This window comes from Impatiens glandulifera, chromosome 2, assembly GCF_907164915.1.
Source record: "Impatiens glandulifera chromosome 2, dImpGla2.1, whole genome shotgun sequence".
Lineage (NCBI taxonomy): Eukaryota > Viridiplantae > Streptophyta > Magnoliopsida > Ericales > Balsaminaceae > Impatiens > Impatiens glandulifera.
The window spans coordinates 16,359,152-16,379,869 of NC_061863.1; the positions used below are offsets into that span (position 1 = coordinate 16,359,152).

Sequence of the window (20,718 nt, forward strand, 5' to 3'; positions counted from 1 at the left end):
GTTATGGCGATGGGTGGTTGTGGCGGGTTGATGTTTGTACCACAACGGCAGAGCTGGTTGTGGGTTGTTGGGGAATGGCAGGAGATAGATGGGAATTTGGTAGCTTAGATGGGATCTTCTTTTATCAACTTTCCCTTGTGCCCTCTCACAGGGAGAGGGTAATAATTAAAAAAATTACATTTTTATCTTTTCTTGTGAGAGGTCATAGTGGACAGTTGGTAAGAAGGAATCAAAGGATCAAATCTGTTGGTAGCTTGAAGGGAAACCAATGATGGATGAGAAAAATGAGTTTAGGTAAGGGAAGGTGAATGGAGACTGAGTTGTATAAGGATGGTTGATGGAGGGTTGTGGGAGGAGCACTTATGAGAGTTGTGGATGTATGAGCTCTTTCTCTATCGTTATATCATTATGTTGTTGGTGGGATGAAACGAGAGAGAGAATGACTTGTCATTACTTATTGGTTAGAAAAAAAGAAAAGTGAAAGGAAAGAGAGAAATTATTTGATTTTTTCAGTCTACCAACAATGACATGATAAATATTTCAGCTACATCCGATTACGAATTTTATTTTTTATTTAATACATTAAGGGTTTATTTGTAATTAATTTTTCTTTAACTTTAATTTTGATCTTTTAAAATACACATATAAAATAAATATGACAAATATTTTGTCAATTTATTTTATTTTATTTCATTTTTTTATATTTTTGGGTTAATATAATTAAATTTTGGGATGAAATGGGTAGCACATTTTATCCTAAATTATTTATTTTAATCCCTTGATTTTTTTCTAAAATTATTTTAAGATAAAATGAGTACAAACATTTATCCCAAATAATTTTATTTGTTTTATTGGGCCATTTTCCTCAATTAACTAGATTTTAATTATCACAATAATTTAGTGTTCTAAACGACGGTAGGCGATGACGGAGCGGTAAGTGACTGCCAACTGCCTCGGGTGCCTAGGCGGTGCCTAAGCGATGCCTAAGCGGTTGAATATAAATATAATAAAAATGTTTTATAATTATCATTTTACTAAAAAGTTAAATTAATATTCTCTAACATAGTAACATTTAACAAAAATAAGTATGTAGATGAGCTGAAGAAGAGATAGATAATTAGATGATAGAAGAAGATGTAGATGATCAAGGATGTGAGGTGAATGAGATAAGAAACGGAAAAGAAGAAGATAAATGAATGTAAAGAGTCATTTCAAAATTTAAATAAATAGTGAGTGATAAAGAGTTTTTTTTTAATTGAATATATATATATATATTAATATTAGTAATTAATTAATTAAAAATAACAAATAATTAAATAATCTGACCGCCTCATGTATAGGCGGAGCGGTATTGGACCGCCTACCGCCTAGGCGGCCGCCTCGACCGCCATTTAGAACACTACAATAATTAATCAAGTTAATTGTTTTAATTAAGTTTTGGCATTGGAGGTTGATTATTTTGATTTTATTTATTCAAAAATAAATTAAAATAATTATTTTAATTTTATAAATTGGGTATGTAGATTTTAGTGTTTATAGTAATCAAATGTTTAAGAATGTCATCCTTGAAGATAATGTATGGTGGGAATTGAGAATGTTTAGAGGTTCATCCATGGAGAGTGAGTCAAGGTCTAAGAACCTGCCGAAAGTTATAGTCCAATGTATGTCAAAAGGTATAATCAAATGTTTAAGAATGTCATCCTTGAAGACAATGTATGGTGGGAATTGAGAATGATGGGGGTTCATCCATGAAGGGTGAGTTAGAGTCTAAGATCATGTTGAAAGGCGTAGTCGAATGTTTAAGGATGTATACTTTAAGATCGCAAGATTCGTCCATCGAGACTGAGTTAGGGCCTAAAAATAATGTCAAAATGTGTAATCGATTATTTAAAAATATATAGTTAGAATTGAGAATAGTGAGGGGTTCATCCACGAAGGGTGAGTCAAAGACCTAAGCTAATGTTGAAAGGCGTAGTTGAATGTATCTTTGAACACCGCAAGGTTCATCCACAGAGGGTGATTTAAGGCCTAAGATAATACCGAAAGGTGCAGTCAAATATTTAAGAATGTAACCTTGAAGACCGGAAGGTTCGTTCACGGAGGGTGATGCAAGGCCTAAAATCATGCCAAAAGGCATAATCGAATGTTTAAGAATATCATCCTTGGAAAATAATATATGGTGGGAATTGAGAATAGGGATGGCAACGGGTACCCTACCCGTCTGGTAGTGAAGTATCTATCCCCGAACCCGATTTAGATTTTACTATCAAACCCTAAACCCGAATCCGATTGGTATCTCTACTTCTATCCCCATCCCCGATTCTTTGGGTACCCCATTACCCGATTAAAAACTGATTATGAGATTATAAAGTTTGAAGAAAAAACATAAATTTGAAATTAGTAATATCAAAATATTAAAAATACAAATAAAAACATTACTTACATACATTATTTTATTTTTTAGATATTGAGAAGATAAACTTGAGTAAAAAATAAAATAAAATGAAAGTTGAAAATAAGTGAAATGATGTATTTATGAGATAATTGTAATGACGAACAATTTGATTCAAAAGTAGTAATAAAAAAATATACTTTTAATATTAATAAAATCGGGTATCGGGTTTAGGTTCCGTGCAATCCCTATCCCTGACCCGACCCAGAACCCGGTTTAAAATACCCGAACTCGACTATCGGGTACACACAGAGATCGAGTATACATGTACCCATTTCTATCCCTAATTGAGAACGGTGAAGAAATCGAATATTTAAGAATATCATTTTTTAAGATAATGTATATTATGAAAATTGAGAATGGAGATGATTAATAATGTGCATCATCCAAGAATAATGTAGGGCATTATATGTGGGTGTCAATTTAGAGATTAATAATGCATTTTTTCTATTTAGGTATTAAAATTATTAATTATATATATTATATATATATATATATATATATATTACAAAAATTTATAAAATAGAATAAATAGGTAATATATATTCAAATGATAAATCAAATAAAAAATTAAATTAAATTAGAAAATATATTTAATTTAAGTTTTGAAGTGATTACGAAATTATTTTTTTTATATATATATATTTGTAAAAAATGAAAAGATAAATTATTAATTTATATAATATATTGAGAAAAAAAAAATATGAAATATAATTATTTTAATTATACATATAATAATTAAGAATAGTCCAAAACTCATGCCATAAAACAATACAAATCAAAGATATAATATGCCAATTTTTTATGCTTCAATATAATTAAATTCGGTCAGATAGAATACAATATATATATATATATATATATATATATATATATATATATATATATATATATATATATATATATATATATTTATATATATATATATATATATTTATATTTATATTTATATTTATATTTATATTTATATTTATATTTATATTTATATTTATATTGTCTTACAAGTCTATCATTTAGGAGTCAGGTGAAATTAGGTGAAATGCTTAAGAAAATATTTTAAATGAGGAGAAAACTTATAATATTAGATGTAAAAAAAATGATTTTAACCAACTTATAATATTAGATATAGAAAAAATAATATTATTGGTTAAAATATATAAATGCAATGAGTTAATTTGAAAATAATAATGTCCAGTAAAAAATGTTTAAACAATAATTAATATTAATATTTAAGGAACTAATATTAATATTTTTTAAATAAAATTGTTTTGACATATCTTAAATAACTTATAAAAAATTATTATTTTAATTCTAATATTCATAAACGTATATTTTGAAAAAATATATTAAATAAATATATTAAGTTTTGAAGTAATTAAAAAATTATTTTAAATTTATTTATTATAATAAAAAATAAAAATGAGACATTATATATTTTAAATGATATTTTAGAATTGACTAAAAAATTAATTTTTTTTTATTAATTATCACATTTTTATATTTAATTAATTATATACATTTTAATAAAATAGAGTGAATTTTGTAATAGGAGACAATAGACAATGAATTAAAACTTAATTTATATTTTTCTCGTAAAATGTACTAGTAAAATAATTGAGTTATTATACATTTATTCATTAAATTGTTCAGAAAGTAACATGACAATAATATTTCTCATAATTTAACTTTGCAATTTATCTTATATAAATATATTTTCAGTTAAATTAAGAAATCTTTTTCTCGAGACCTCAATAGAAACTTTAATATTTTAAAAGGTGTGGGGATAAATAGTTCTATTGAAGAAAGTTCAAGGATAAATTTTACATTCAAGTGCATAATTTTTTATTATTTAAATCGGTTTTTGTCATTAAGGGGAAACGGAAGAATTCAATTTAGGGTTCTCTGATTTCTAGCGGTGGGTTAGAGAGAGAGAGAGAAGAGAGAGAAAGCGCGAGAAGAAGAATCAATGGGGGGCGGCAATGGCCAGAAGTCGAGGATGGCTCGTGAGAAGAATCTGGAGAAGTTGAAAGCTGCTGGAAAAGGTATGTTAGTTCCTATTTCTCGTTCTCATAATGTTTGTTTTTCCCTTTTTTTTTTCTCACTGATTGCACGCTTTTGTTCAATTCAATCATCTCTGCACAGGTAGTCAACTTGAAAACAACAAAAAAGCCATGTCTATTCAGGTATATAGAAAGCCTTTCGTGGTTGATCTTCCTCTATTTCCTAACGAAAAGTTCATGTCTTGCTTAAATAGGGTTAGCAGTTTGATCTCCATGAATAATCTATCCATATTCCTTAGTCACGTAAAATTATGCAATTGTTTAGAGTTTTATAGTTCTGTAGTCTCTTTCCCTTAGAAATTGTAGTTATTTGAGTTGTTTCTCCTAATTTTAGTTGTTTATGAGTTTCAATGCCTAGGATCCATTATGAACTTTAAATATAATGAATTTGATCCTTTAGGCTAAGAGGTCATCTATGGATATCAATATTGGAAACTTATAATTTTGTCACAATTTGTTTCTCATGATCCATTCAGAAATCGCGAAAGTTGAAATTGGGAGTGATTTTCTTTTTGGTTGGGCTTGAAGACTTTTTGTAGATCATTAATCATATAATTTCTTGATCATGATCCATAGTGTATTCTCTTTGTTTCATTTGGTATAGAGATTTGTTTTCTTGAATCAGGATCAGATTATGTTTTAGACCATGATTCATATTAATTTTTTAGATTGTGATTTTTTGAATACATAACAAATGTAGATTTCCTTATCAACATTGATAAAGTTGATAACAAAACAATTCAATATATATAATGGAATCCTTACCCATTTGAAGTATATGATAATGATAATAATAATGACAAACCTTGCTTGTAGTCTCATATATGTTTGTGAACATGTTGAAAATGAAGTTCTTACATATCAACAATGCCTTAAAGTAATGGAAGAATGTTGAAGTGGGTAAGAAACAATGAAAAAGTTGAAATTTGAAGTGATATTTATTAGTATAAGATTGTTTCTAGGATCATTATGGTGTGATATTTTGCTTTGAATAACTAAGTGGGTATTTCTAAATAACTTTGATTGATGTGGGTTATTGAAATTAGGTTACATTGGAGTATGTAATGCATTGTTGATTGAATAGTGGATTATTTGAAATTTATCTCTAGATCATGATCCACACTATTTTTAAATCATTGTGATTTTTGTTTGTTTCGATTTAGGTTTTAAAGTTGTAATGAAGTTGGAATAAATTATTACTCGTCTTGAATCATTTTGAATTGTCTTAAAAATTTGTTTACTACGGTTTTGTTTGGATTGCAGTGCAAGATTTGCATGCAGACTTTCATGTGCACGACTACTGAGGTGAAATGTAAAGAACATGCTGAGGCGAAGCACCCGAAAGCCGAGCTTTACACTTGTTTTCCACATCTGAAGGAATGAAAACGTTTTATGTCGTAAAATTGGGCTTTTAATTATATAATATATTATTAGCGTGGAATGTCTCTGTTACATTATAAATAATGTTGCTCAAATTTATCTATATTATAAACACACTCTTAACTATATTTTAAATGTGGTTCTAAGTCATCAATTTCTATTTTGGGTGCTGTTTGCTATATGTAAAATGAACAAAAGCAGAATAAATGCCTACTTATAATGTTTGAGATATAAAATTAGAGTTTATTTTGATTAAGTAAATTATAAGAGTACAAATTATGTAAATTAATTTTTGTAAATGACTTCATTTTTTAGTGTATCTGTTTAATATTATTTAATTATATATATAATTCATAATATTTCACTAATATTCTCTTATGATTAAAAAAAAAGTAATGTATTTTTTCTTTACTAAAAGTTGATTACTTTTTGTCTTTACTTTATCTTTAATAAGTAAACAACTTTGTTTTGGACTCTTGGTTGACTTTTTAAATAGTCAAACATGAAAACATGTGTTTATTTATTATGAATTGATTTTGAAATAATATTTTGATAAATTCATGATATTTTATTGACAAAATATTAATGCTAGTTGACAGCCTGCATCTTATTTTTAAGAAGACTTTTACAAGTGACAACCAATTTACTCATAAACAACACAAAGAATAGCATCAACCATAACCAACAAAAACCAGAACATCCCAAACAATACTAAATCTACAAATGTATAGCAGATCAAAATGAAGAGAAAATAATGGAAGATTTCACCCAAATGTGCAACCCGGGTTAATTGGTCATAGTTGAAAACAATCTTTAAAACAAGGGAAACCCCATTTATCATAAAATTTCAAAATGAAATGAGAATAGTTTGATGTCCGACCTAACAACCAGATAAAACCAAACAAAGAAACCAGATAATTCACTCCAAGTAGTGATGATGAATGAATGTTCAAATTCACTATTCAAAAATTCTTCCAAGAAATTAACCATCATCATAATTCATAAAACATTCAAATGCAAAAAAAAAAAAAACATATGAATATGTCTCTCAAGATTGGACATACCTAGGAGATCCCCAAAACCCGAAATCAAAACCATTCTCTTAACATCATCAAAATACTACTCCAACCATCTTTTTCTTTTTAATTTCTATTTAAGTTAGTTATCGCCTCAAGGAATACATACCATTGAGGTTAAAAAGGAAGAAAGTTATGGTCATTGCCCTGTTGTTGTTCGCATCCTGCTATTTTCAGCAGCTCTCACTTGATGGAAATATGGATGTGCCTGAGACACACCAAAATGATCAATGCATTGTTTCAACATAACCTAATTGTCATACATTTCTTTCTATAAACAATAATGAAATGAACAGACCTCAAAAATAAAAATGAAAACAATGGAGAAGAAGATATCCAGGATGATTAACTATGGAAATTCTATTAGACTGGATTTCGGGGTAATATTTCTAAGCTGCCCTTATTATTATGGAAAGAGTGGAGGGTTATGCTTTTTATAACTACCACCCTTGGATTATTCAGTTAGACTTGTGTAGGATAGTGGAATGTGTAATAATAGGGGTACACCTGAAGGGCGTAGACTAGCAATGAATAAAGACAATGTAACTGTTATGAGAGAGTTAGTTATATAATAAGCTAGTTGTGACAGTTAAGGGTATGAATAATTTGTCTAGTCTCTATCCTTCCTTCTCTATGTCGCATCCCTTCTATGGTGGAAAACCCTAACTGCTCCCATCCAATTGTAATTCTCTATGCTTTTAATCATATCAATAATGCAGTGCTAGCTTCTTTTGTTATAGTGCTTTGTCTAGAGACTATGGGTATCATTTATTTTTGTTTTTTTTCGCTTTGTAAGCGCCACTAGGCTTTTATTTAATTAACAAAATACAATTCCTTTCCCAAAAGATAAAAAATACTTTGACAACTACTATCATACTAGCATGCAAAGTAAACAGGGCTTCTAGTTTTTTTTTTCATGCAACAATTCTCACTTTCTTAAATCATAGTACATTGTTGACTAGAATAAACACAGCAAACAGCATATATTAGTAAAAAATCATATGAGTGATTATAAATGACAAGAAAAGAGTGTTATGGTAACAGTCAGTACCATTGCTTCTTTTGCGGTGAGCCTATCTTGGTGGTCATAACGAAGAAGCTTGTCTAGAAAATCAATGGCCTGTATGGCATTGCAAAGGTTTCCAAAATAAATAATAAAAAAAATCATCACAAGCACTTTCAAGAGAGAGAGAGAGAGAGAGAGAGAGAGAACCTCGGGTGAAACCAGATGTTGATTCTCCGCACCAATAAATCTCGACCAGGGCTTCCTGCTGTGCCTGCGACAGGATATAAAAAGCAAACAAATAAGTATAGTTTTCAGAAGTGATTATTATTAAGCCAAACAGAACACAACTTTACAAATGCAAGAAAAAAAAGAGCTAAATTGAATGTCAGATTAAGAAATGCAATATTTCAGTACCTTCCAACAAGGGACTCAAGTTGAGGATCAAGCTCAAGATGATATTTATTCAAATATGCAGTCAGTTCATCTGTGCCCAACACCTGTATTCACAAGTTAATTAGGCATTATACATCCCTGACTTATAACATAAAAGAAGAACTAGCAGCTCATTTTAGGAAAAGCCTCCCTCACTAGATCTAAGGGGAAACCTCATTAATAAAATACACACAAGGAGTTCAAAGAAAAAGGAGAGATATGTTATAAGAGAATTATAGGGTTAAGTAAGCTAACTAACCATGGAATTTCAGCAAAAAAATAAATTAATCCTGGAATAAGTTGACAAGGCCTTTCAGCCAAGTCAGCAAGCGAAATAAGCCGATAACAGCATTACCGACTTTTTACATGGCATTATTAGTTACAGTAAGTAACCGCAACTATTGGCGGGAAGATAAATAAAGAGCAGTTGCGCAAATATTGAGGAAGCAACTGTCGGGAAGGACTTTTATGAATCATTTGAATAATTGAGTTTCCCTCTTATCTCTCTCGACTCTTCTAAATCCAATTCTGATATTATATTTCTAACTCATATCTTCATTGTAATTGTAGGCTCTCGCTACAATTCCAACATTCCAATCATTTTCATTTTATCATTCATTCTACAATAGAGGTAGCTTTATTGTGATTCTAATTCTTTGTATAACATTAGTATCAGAGCATAAATTTGGCAAAAATGGTGGAAACAAGACTAGATGACAAACCGAATAATATCTGCAGCAAGGGTCAAGTGCATCAGTGTGCGATTCGTTAGTTAGAAGAGTTTCTTTTGGCTAATAAAGGTGAACAGATTCTACCTACACTAAGAGCTGCACAGAACAGTAACAGAACAAGAAATAGTGCTAGCCTTGACAGATCATCCCCTTCAACTTCAAATGCCAAGAAAAGCACAACTTTGATAAGAAAACATATGATTCAGTAGAGGAAACAAATCAGTGTTTTTATTGTGATGCTAAATGGAAGTATGGGCATCAGTGCAAGACTAGGGCATTTGCAATGAGAATCGAGTTGATCGAACCTGTTTTAGGAGAAAGATTCTTTGAGAAAATGAATGAAGGAGCAGAAGAGATGGATCATTGTTAGCAATTGAAAGATTGAAGTCTTTTCATACCATGAAGATCCAAGGAAGTGTGAGCAAAGTGATTATACTTATCGATTCAGAAAGCACATATAACCTTGTGAGTCCAAAGATTGTCAAGAGTGTTGGGTTGATCACTTCGAAGACCTCAAAGCTAATGGTAAGTGTAGCTAATGGTAATCAAATTGTGAGAGAGCTAGAATGCCGAAATTTGATATGATCAGCTCAAGGAATACAGTTCAAGATGATTGCTAGGGTTCTATCAAAAGATTCAAAACAAACCCAAGAAGATTGAATAACTGAATTTACCTATCAAGGTTCTCTCCAAACTCTTCTAAATCCAATTCTGATATTTCTCTTCAAACTCATATCTTCATTGCAATTGTAGGCTCTCATTACAATTCCAACTATCCAATCACTCTTCGTTCTAACATTCATTATACAGCTACTGTCAAGGTATACATTCTGTAATGTAATTTAGCTCTATTGTGCCCTTGTTTTTGTTATTTTGTTTTTTTCTTCACCTTTCACAACTTTGTAATGCTTGAACGCTTCTTGCGTTCTTTCTAGTAAGAAGTTGACCTCTTTAAAAAAACCATTCTACAATTGAGCTAGGTTTATGGTGATTCTAAATCCTAGTATCACAAGATACTGATGGGAAACAAGTTTAATAAGCCTTTTTTTTTATCTAATTTTTTTTTTTTTAGACCAGAGAATTTTTTTTGAAGTAGGAGGTTATAGCACAACATTTTTATCTACATAAGGTCTTTTTTTTTTTTTCTTTTCGCAAAAAAGAAGGCCCTGTGTGATGTGGGTTATTTGGGATTAGTTTCAAATAACCGAATACCCCGTCAACAATCTACTTATCAATCATATCATTCAAATCATCAATCAAAATACATTCTATTATTTTTTAAAACAAATATATTTATTCATTATATATTTAAATCCATATTTCTTTTACTCAATTAATCCCAAATAACCTTAGTTTCAATAACATACATCAAACAAGGTTATTTGGAAATAACCACTTGGTTATTCAAATACCTAGATCTTGCAAGGCCTAAATCTAAATAACTGATAAAGTATTACTTACATTAGCATAAATAGAGAATATGGACCCAAATAATTGGCAACTAAATAATTTATTTCTACATTGTGGTGCCAACGAATACTTTTCTTCAGAGAGAACAAAATACATATGCTAAATAAATAGTAAAAGAACATGGGTTCTTCATAGAATACTTCCTCCTTGAGCAAATTAACATTATCAGTATAAAGTTTTATCTCCAGAAATTAGAAAATAAGTACCTTGGCAATCTTCACAAGCTGATCTTGATTATCATGACCATAAAAAAATGGTTCCTTACGGAATATCTGTGAATCACAAGGAAAATTGTTATCCATGGATATCATGAACAAAGATAGGCTGAAACAAATCTAGCTTACCATTCCTGCAAACATACACCCCAGGCTCCACAAGTCCAAGGAATAGTCATAATCCTGTAAATCAACAAGGAGTTCGGGTCCCTTAAAATACCTGAACAAGAAAATATTTTAGTGTCAATGTGCATCATACCAGTTGAATGCCAAATAAATATCCAGATTCCATAAAATTTCTGCCTTGAGGAACAAGGATTATAGTCTCTTAATAAACTAAGATGTCCATTAAGAATTATCAAATCCTTAAGGTGTCTAAATCCTAATTTGTCACATCAGATCTGTGTAACTTCAATACTTGACCAACATTCACAATGTTGGACCAATTTAAACCTACAATTACCAGACAAGACGCAATGAAGAACAAGCTAGCAAGAGCGTTAGTTCATGATCCAAAAAATCTACAATTGTTTTGCTTGTTAAAAATCACAATGATCTAAAAGATAATTTGACCATGATTAAAAATCACATCTCCAATTTTAGTTTGACAATTTTTTAATAAGATCGTTGTTGTGATAGAGATTGTTACAAATTACTAATTTCTAATAGGGGCTCTAATTTGTCATGTTTTGTTATCCACTTTTTTTTTCACGTCGATCAGTTTGGATTCATGATCAACGTGAAAAAAAAATCTCTATACCAAATAAAGAAAAAAATGACATTATAATTTAGATCCTCTAAAAAATAATTTGTACCAAAGGAAGATAAAAATCACAATATAATCTAGATCATGATTATAAAATAATATTAATCATGATAAATAATAAAAATCAAAAAACAAATGAAGAAAATTCTCTTTCAGTTTAACTTTGGCGAGTTTACAATGGGATCGTGATTGTGACAAAAGTTGTGACTATACCAATTTCCATGTGAAGATGATTAACAACTACATGGAATTTAACAATGACCTTTCTACAAGGTAATATGTCCTACTATATAGTCAAGGGCCATATGATACTCATAGTTCTGCTTGCTATGCTTTTCAAGACCATAGCCGAGAAAAACTTGCTTTAGTGCCTTATTAACATATTAGAGGTCAAATGGTAAAAAATTTACCATTACCAGAAAATCATAGCACCAAAAGTTTGGTATTGAAACAGCTTTGCAATAGCAATTTGGCAATCTAAAATAGAGTACATAACTATCAAATTTCTACATTTTTTATTACAAAAATCCAGCTTTATAAACAGGTAGGTGTGAACTTCTCTAGGAATTTATAAAGTGAGGGTATTTGACTTGAATGATGAAGTAATTGATGATGGGATAAGGGGCCCTCATCATTCAAGTCAGTCTTGGTTTTTATATAAATTGACTCCTAAGGTGACTTTTGCATCATAAGAAATGCAGGCTTTCTAGTTAAACTAACATGAAATAAGAAGCATTTCCAATATTCATGTTGAACGACTGACTACCTTGAAGCAACTCGAACGTTGTATTCCTTCCCCGGATGATAGAACTCAGCAAGTCCCCAATCAATCAGACGAAGCTTTCTTAGTTCATGGTCAATCATGACATTGTGAGGTTTGACATCTCTGTGCATTATGCCTTGTGAATGGCAATAATCCAAAGCCTGCAGTTTCACATGACCCCAGGAGTTTTTAGCAAAAGCTAGTGATTGATCAGATCAACCCTACTCATAGATGTCTAGAAGATAGTACTTGCAAATACAGTAACAAAAATAGAAGAACATAAATGCTGTGGCATAAGTCTAATAAGACCATATGCATACTAAAAATAAATGGAATCCATCATGTCATTTTGAACATAATAAAGTGAAGATTGATAGTTGACAAATCACACAAGGTACATCCGTTCACCAGTTAACTTATTAACAAAACAGCGAAAACACGTGAATTAGTTGATTTCTTCACCTAATGAAAACACAATCTAACCTAAATACCAAGGAAAACAGAAAAGTGGATTATGAACAATGATTTCAATTGGTCTTAGACCATATTCAGCAATTCCTCAATTAAGATCTGTGTATAAGTAGAAGAGGCATGATAAATCATATATCTAATTCTCATTCTCATGCTTCACTTTCAAGAAAGAAATGTTCCCCTTTGAGGAAAATGCACTACAAGATTTAGTATAATATAAATAATAGGGAGGTTTAGGGGAGAGGGAAAATTTGAGAGGGATGGCAGGGAAGGAGAAGGGAGAATGAGTTTTATGTCTAGGGGATATACCTTGAGAAGCTCGTAGATGTAGTAACGAATATCATAGTCTGTCAGTGTTGGGTATAGAACCTTGAAATCCGTGCTATTCACGTATTCAAATATCAAGCTTGGTGTTTTTGAGTGTTGATCTCTAACAATGTCAAAAAGCTTCACAATATTTGGTCCTCCACAAAGATTTTGAAGTATTTTTATCTCTCTTTTTATCTGCACAAGAGTTTAACAAGTTACAGACGATCAAATTCTTAAAAGTAACACAATAATGAGCTTATTATGCATGAATGACACTGCAAATATTTGGCAACATCATATGAAATATGTGATCTATAACTTGAACTAAAGTATTCAATTCACACGTGTCATCATCCAAACTACTCATAGTACTAAATTGGATCAATGTTTGCAAATAATTAGATAACATTGTGGCAATGCAAATATTATACTTATAAAATTTGTGCAGACATCATTTTTTCATTTGTATTGAGCTATGGATAGGATAACATTCATAGGATTCCATAACATACTCTTCCAAACTCATTGATATGCAATTGTACATGAAAATGCCATCAATGCAGTCGTATAAAGAATCTAAATAATACTGCAATCTAAACTAACTAGTCTGATGAATAGTTAGCTACCTTCTTCTTTTTAACAGGCTTGAGGATCTTGATAATACATTTGTCATTAGTTGCGACATTTATGCCTTCGAAAACTTCACTATATTTCCCTCTTCCAACCTTGCGAACAACCTCATAATCATCCTGATCACTGTACATACAAAGTATAATAGAAAGATCAATAAAACTGTAACAGAAAAGCATATTCCGTTTAATTTGTTCTGACAGGACAACAAACATGTACATTCCCAATAGAAATTTCAAGATTTCTTGGATTGTCCGCTTGAATCAATGATAAGAAAACTTTATATTTTCCACTTGATTGAAGTGCATTCAAACATAAAACATGTACCCAATACACAGAAATCTCACTCATTTGAAATGATTCAAAGAACCCTATTGAGCACAATAGAAAGTCTGAAACTTTAAACCTAAATCCTGAACAAAAGGCCCAGCAACAGAACAGAATGTGAAATAGAAAGGGATAGATATAATAAGAACTATAAATTGATTACCCCCATTGAACGGTGAGAGACTCGTAGTCCCAGTATTCTCTAGGACGGTGAACATTAACATCGGTATAGACCCGAGCCCTCGACATCACTCCAGCTCGGATGCGAAGGAAGGAACAGATAGACTAAACAATCTGAAAAAGCGAACAGTAAGAGATTTTTTGTTTCTGTCGTTCGTTGTCTTCCGTCGAGAGAAGAGAGAACCGCAACGGCGGCTGTCAGAAAATGAGAATGGAATTGTTGCTGGAATGGATCTCCTTCCCTGGAAGCTGAATTGGAGCTTGTTTGATGAAAATAATATGATTTATTTTTATTAAGATAAATTAATTAACTTTAAAAAAAAATGTTTTTATTTTATGGATCAATTATCAAAATATAATATTTTTATTCATAATTTTAAATGACACTCCATTCAAAACATTAAATAAATTCATAATTTTTTTAATAAATAAACCTAAATCAAACAAGTCCTTTGATAGTAAGAGGGTCTGGGCCTATACCCAAATCGATTTTTTTTTTTTATTTCTTTTTGAAAACCAAATTTAGGCCCGAGATCAATTTTGGTAAGCAAATCAAAATTTAAAACTGTTTACTGTCATATATTTATTATTATTTTCTAAAACAAAACTAGATAATTAAAAATAAATTCTCCATTTTACGAATTTACACATAAAAATGATTTTAATTGTATAGATAATTCTATTTTTTTTAAAATTTTTAAAATTAGAATTTACTTTAAACAAGTTAATAGAACTTCATGTATTTCATAGGGCGTTCATTTGAACTATTGTTACAACAAAATGTTACTATGACAACGCTTAAATATCGGCATATACTAGGCACTGTAAAAGTAATAGAAGAAAAATATTGAGAACCCTTATGCGAGACTTAGTTTTATATATTTTTTAATTATTTTCTTGTATCTTTTACTTTATGTGATAATTATTCCACTTGATAAATATTTGGTTCATTATGTTGTTTTTTCGAACTCATCTTACTTAGGTTACCTAAGTAATAATAGTATGACCGATGCCTCTTCTACTTTATGTGAAAATTATTCTACTTAAAGTACTGCACTTTGATATTTTAGATAAAATAAGATAAACATTTTGTTCATTATGTTGTCTTCGAACTTACTTAGGTTACCTAAGTAATAATAGTATGATTAATTTTTCTCTCATGAAATTTACATCCTACTTACCATGATGTAAATAAAGACCAATAGATAAGGAATAAAATAAAGACCAATAAAATAAAGACCAATAAGGATTGAAGAAAATAAGGTATGTGTGATTGTTACTTATAGTACTCATTGCTACATTTAGTCTTTATCATAGGATGAGAAGAATCCTATTATATTCAATTTTATGAAATTTGGTAAAAAAAATTGTGTAAGAATTTCAAAATTTGATTTTTCTTTCATTTTTTCTATAGATATCGAGATATTGAGCTTTTATATATAGTAATGGTTTTCTTGGCGATATGTGCAATATAATCGTTTGAATGTTGAATTATTTGTAAAATATTGAAACCGCATATAGTTAGGCATAGTATGTGCTCTTATTTTCTTGAACACAAATATATTTGCTAAGAAATTATTCCTACAAATATTTGAGTTGGAAGAATTATAATTAAATGAGTTTTTTAGATTTTCATGTAGAACAAATTCATAAAAAAGATTGAATTTGTTTGGTATGATTATGACCATTTGATACTATTATGTCTTTTAGATGATTAAGATATGTTTTAAAATGAAAATATCATATTTTTTTTTGGCTGTTTGATATGAAATGTTTAAAATATGAACTAGTTCATACTACAAATATATTTCCTACCGAATTTCTGACGATATATAATTAGTTGAATTTTTGATGATATATAATTAGTGATATATTTTCTATTTGTATAATAAACGTCTTGCCTAATAAGGTGAATTTTTCCATTCCGGATGTTGGGACTCCCTAAAATAACGCGTCAAGATCAAGATATGCAACACTTAATGAGAGATGATAGCGTGAAGCTAAATGCCGTTAAAAGGATGGCATGCCAAAAAATAAATCCGATTGAAGCAGGCCAGGCCCAAGAGGCCTAGTTACCTCCAAAAACGGCCAGAAGTCGTCTAAGGGCCGACACTCTAAAAGCTTTAGTGACAAATCCACTTATTTGGCTAATTTTTATGTATTATAGATGTTTGGAGTTTAAATTTCCCGACGATGATTGAAATATTTGTGACGATTTTTTCCACGAATATTTCGACAATATTTTCGACGAATTATTTCAATGAAATATCAGTAAAAAAATTCTTGATATTTTTACCATTTCTGATGTATAATTTCATTGAAACTTTTTGATAAAAATATCCGTTGTAAACTAATATATTTCTTTTAAATTATATTTTATATTTAAAATTTGTTTTTCCTAATAATTTCTCATAATGCATTAAATATTTAAAAACAAATTAATTGAATAGTGAAAGACTAAAATTTTAATAATAAGAATTAAAACAAATAACTAACTATTTCTTAAAAGTATTAAGTTTAAATTTACTAACTTAAAAATAAAGAGAGATTTCACTTTCACTTTTATTTTTATTTTTTTTCCTTTTAATCTTCTCAAACTCAAATCGGTGTAACCCTTTTGCCCTTTGGCATCCTTAGTCTGCAACCAAACTATATGTTTAGTTCATTTATAAAATAAATGCATAAAAAAGACATTCACAAGAGAAAGATATATGTGATGAGACATATTTTTTCCATCCAAGAACTTGTTGTAAATACTATACAATCACTCTTTTTCTAGATCGGCTACAGAAGGTCTTGCTTTGGAAGCAACATAATACAAGAGATTATTGGAGATGACCAACTTTCAATTGGAGATGACCGACTTTCAATTGGCTAGCTGTGCATTTGAAAGCATTCGTTCATTTGTCTTGTTGTTTTCCCAACTTATCTAAAACATGATCATGAACTGCAGCAAGTTGTGCATATGAAAGAAGAGCTTGGAGATTCAGCTCCACTTGCACGTCCATTATATTTGCAATAGAATCTAGATCAACCTCACAGGCCAAAGGCAGCTGCATTCATGTCTTAACCTATTATAAATCTAAGTTAAAGGAACTATTGTAGTAAAATTAGTTAAAGGCCAAATAAGCAATTATCTATTTAGATAAAGTGATAAAATCTGAAACTGAAGCTTTTTCTTCCATCACTAAAAACTTCTTCTTTTTAACCTAACAAAAGACCATGTTATATACAACAAACTTCGGAATGCAACTCACTGATGTTTTCCAATTAGAGACTATCACTAACCTTTGTATGAAAGAACAGTTAAAATATCCAGCCTCTCTTGCCTTGAAGGAAAATCACAGAAGAGAAGTTGATCTAGTCTACCAGGCCGTAGTAGTGCAGCATCAAGTAAATCTGGTTTATTGCTAGTTTAAATGGGGAGAAGAGATTAATAACAGATGAGTAGAAGCATAATCAATAAGTCCAAATGATTTCAGACTATCCATATTTGTGTCTCTTTCTTGAACAAAACACCTATCATATCAAAACCATATCAAAATGTACCTTGATACTAGTGAGCAATCAAGTAATTTCTGTAGATGCAATAGATTATGAAGAACCTGGCATGGAGAGTGGACTGCAAAAATCAGAATCCCAAGAATATACAAGACTAAAAGGTAAAAAAGTTGGGTTGTGTGAAACTTTAAGGTATAATGTCAACCTCATAACTGATTTATAGATTAATATATATGATCAATACATACAGGCCTTGTTTACATGATATTCAGAGTTAGAGTTGTACTATTATTCCTTAAAAACTTATAGAAGGAAGCAAACTATTGTGTACAAACTAGTGTTAAAATTGATCAAACAATAATTTACTAGGAGGATTTAGATTGTTTGAAAAAATAAAATGTATTTTTTTTATTAAGGTAATCATCACAAATGTCGGAAACCTAAATTCAATAAACAATAAACGTACATTGAATTTACTCCACCATACGTTTATTACTTCTTTTGACACTATTTTTCAATTAATGTCGGACCTTCTTACAAACAAGATGTTATCATCCTATTCAACTTTATCGTAATACCAGGTTCAAAGTTGTCAAAAGTCAGTTATATAATTAAATGGATTTGTGACACAACTAATTTTTTTTTTAATATATTTTTTTCAACAAATCTACTAAGTAAATTACTCAAAATGACCTAACTAATTATTATCTCTTTAATTTTATTATTATTATTATTATTATTATTATATTTTTAATGAAATTAAATCTTATAATGAAATAGTCATTCTAAGTAAGTCCTTTGTGATCAAACTTTTTAATTAAAAAAAAATAAAAGTGAGGTTTTGTTATAAAAAAAAAGTATATTAAAAAAATCATTGAAAAATAAATAATTAAAAATAAATCAAAATAAAATATATTTGACACGCTTAAAAATAATATTACCGATATGCGTGTAGGTCTCTGCTTTCGGCAACGCATATTTAAGTGTCAGTGATAATATATTTGTCATTCTAGTCAATTTTCGAGTTAGTTAAACGTAAATATTTTGTAAAACACCAAAATAATATAAATATAGTTGATAATGTGAGCATGGGTAGCATTTTGAGACTAGTATTGTGTGTTATGTTTTTCAAGAAACGATTAGAAATTTTTTTTTTCAAAATAGTCGCTAGAACTCAGTCGTGCGCAACGGTACGTGGCAAACAATGCTGGACTATGGTTGTAAACGAGTCGAGCTCGAGTAAAAGGTCTACTCGAGCTTGAAAAAATCCAACTGTTCAAATTCGAGCTCGAGCTCGATCGAGTGCAAAAGTTAAGGCTCGAGCTCAAACTCGAACTCAAAATAAGTGTTCGAACTCGACTCGAGCTCGACTCGAGCTCGACTCGATTAACTTGGGTTTAACCGAAATCGATTCGATTAGCTCGATTTAAAGCTCAAACTCGACTCGAAACATACACAATTAAAACATATCAAATCATCTCAATTAAAAATAGTTTCAATATTTCACAAGTTCACATATAGAAAATAAGAAACTAGCATTCAACCAACCCCTAAACTAACAAGAATATGTATTAAGACATTTCATCGAACACATGGAGTGCGAGAGAAATCTTCAAATAGGTTATATAATCAACCGTGTTATTCAACACAAACGACTCAACAACACACACATATACAATACTCAGGGGTGGAGCCATGATGAAAAATTACTTGGGACTGACTCATTTGCCCGGTTTATTTACTTAATTTGCCCCATTTTTTTTTAATTTAGGTGGGGGCTGGAACCCACCCTAACCTAAGGGCGAATCCAGGATTTTTTTTTCACTATACTGTAAGATTTTTGGTATTATACTATTACGTGTAATACGTGAACATATTAATCGAATTTTTCTACAAATACCCTTACTAAATAGATCTTCGGCCATCCCTTCCTAAAATAAAATAAATAAACGAAATTTTAAGAGTGATTAAAATACTCAATTTAAAAAACAAAATTATACATGTTAAAGAAAAATTAAGTTAAGAAAGTGTGAAAAATTAAATTAATTAGATTTTAAATAAGTGAAAATTAAATATATAAATAAAGAAAATATAAAAATCTAATTTAATGGATTTTGCATAGGTAATATAATAAAATGGAGAATATGATTATAAAATATTAATGTAATCTGTTTTTTAAAGAATAAATAATATATAAATTTATTTATTTAAATAATTGAAATAAATCAATATAACTGTTTAATTTGTTTTAAATATTAATTTATATTTTTTTATAAATTTTTGTAATATTTAAAAAAAATACAAAAAAAGACTATTTTACTCTTACAATAAATTATTATTTTAATCTTTATATTAAAAATAATTTGTATTATAAATTAAACTGAAATTAATAAAAAAATATAATTATATAAATGTAGTTTTAAAATAAATAATACTAATATATCCTTTAAATTATTTTATATATAATTTCTTATATTTTTAATTATATAAATTAAAATTTATGTATTATTATATAATAAAGAAACTAGCATTGGGAGGACAGGGTTAGATCAACCTTCCCTTAGTCAAATTAAATCCAAAGCCATCGGACAAATGGTTACATGTTTAAATTTAATATACATATATTTAAAACTTTACCCTCGACTACAACTCAAACATTTTTTTAATTTAGGTGGGGCTGGAGCCCACCCTAGCCCAAGCGTGGCTCCGCCCCTGACAATACTCTATACTATATTTATTATTGGTGTAGATACGATAAGTAGGCGGTGAGCCGAGAGACTAGCTTGGAATCTCGATCGGTCACCACACCGAAATTAGTGAAGGTAGAAAGAAGGAGAATAGATATTGCACAAGGAAGAAGAGAGAAATAACCTTCTTAGAGCAGAACCTTCAGACGTTTGAAGATGAACTTTGAATGTTGACGGCCGAATGGAAGACTATGAATGAAAA

At 29.7% G+C, this 20,718-nt stretch overlaps 2 protein-coding genes across 2 annotated transcripts; one reads left to right on the forward strand and one right to left on the reverse strand.

The window, feature by feature from the left end:
* Positions 1–4,330: 4,330 nt before the first annotated feature.
* Positions 4,331–6,123, forward strand: LOC124927052 (uncharacterized protein At2g23090). Its single transcript, XM_047467393.1, has 3 exons — positions 4,331–4,494; positions 4,595–4,635; positions 5,776–6,123. Exons 1-3 carry the CDS (start codon positions 4,419–4,421, stop codon positions 5,893–5,895), a joined length of 237 nt encoding a protein of 78 aa, XP_047323349.1. The 5' UTR covers positions 4,331–4,418; the 3' UTR covers positions 5,896–6,123.
* A 701-nt stretch (positions 6,124–6,824) lies between these two features.
* On the reverse strand, positions 6,825–14,506 carry LOC124927107 (casein kinase II subunit alpha-2-like). Its single transcript, XM_047467455.1, has 10 exons — positions 14,252–14,506; positions 13,758–13,887; positions 13,132–13,326; positions 12,355–12,512; positions 10,952–11,042; positions 10,814–10,879; positions 8,389–8,471; positions 8,182–8,245; positions 8,020–8,088; positions 6,825–7,176 (listed from the first exon to the last, which is right to left on the reverse strand). The coding sequence occupies exons 1-10, from the start codon at positions 14,335–14,337 to the stop codon at positions 7,108–7,110; spliced, it is 1,011 nt and encodes a 336-aa protein (XP_047323411.1). The 5' UTR covers positions 14,338–14,506; the 3' UTR covers positions 6,825–7,107.
* Positions 14,507–20,718: the final 6,212 nt, after the last annotated feature.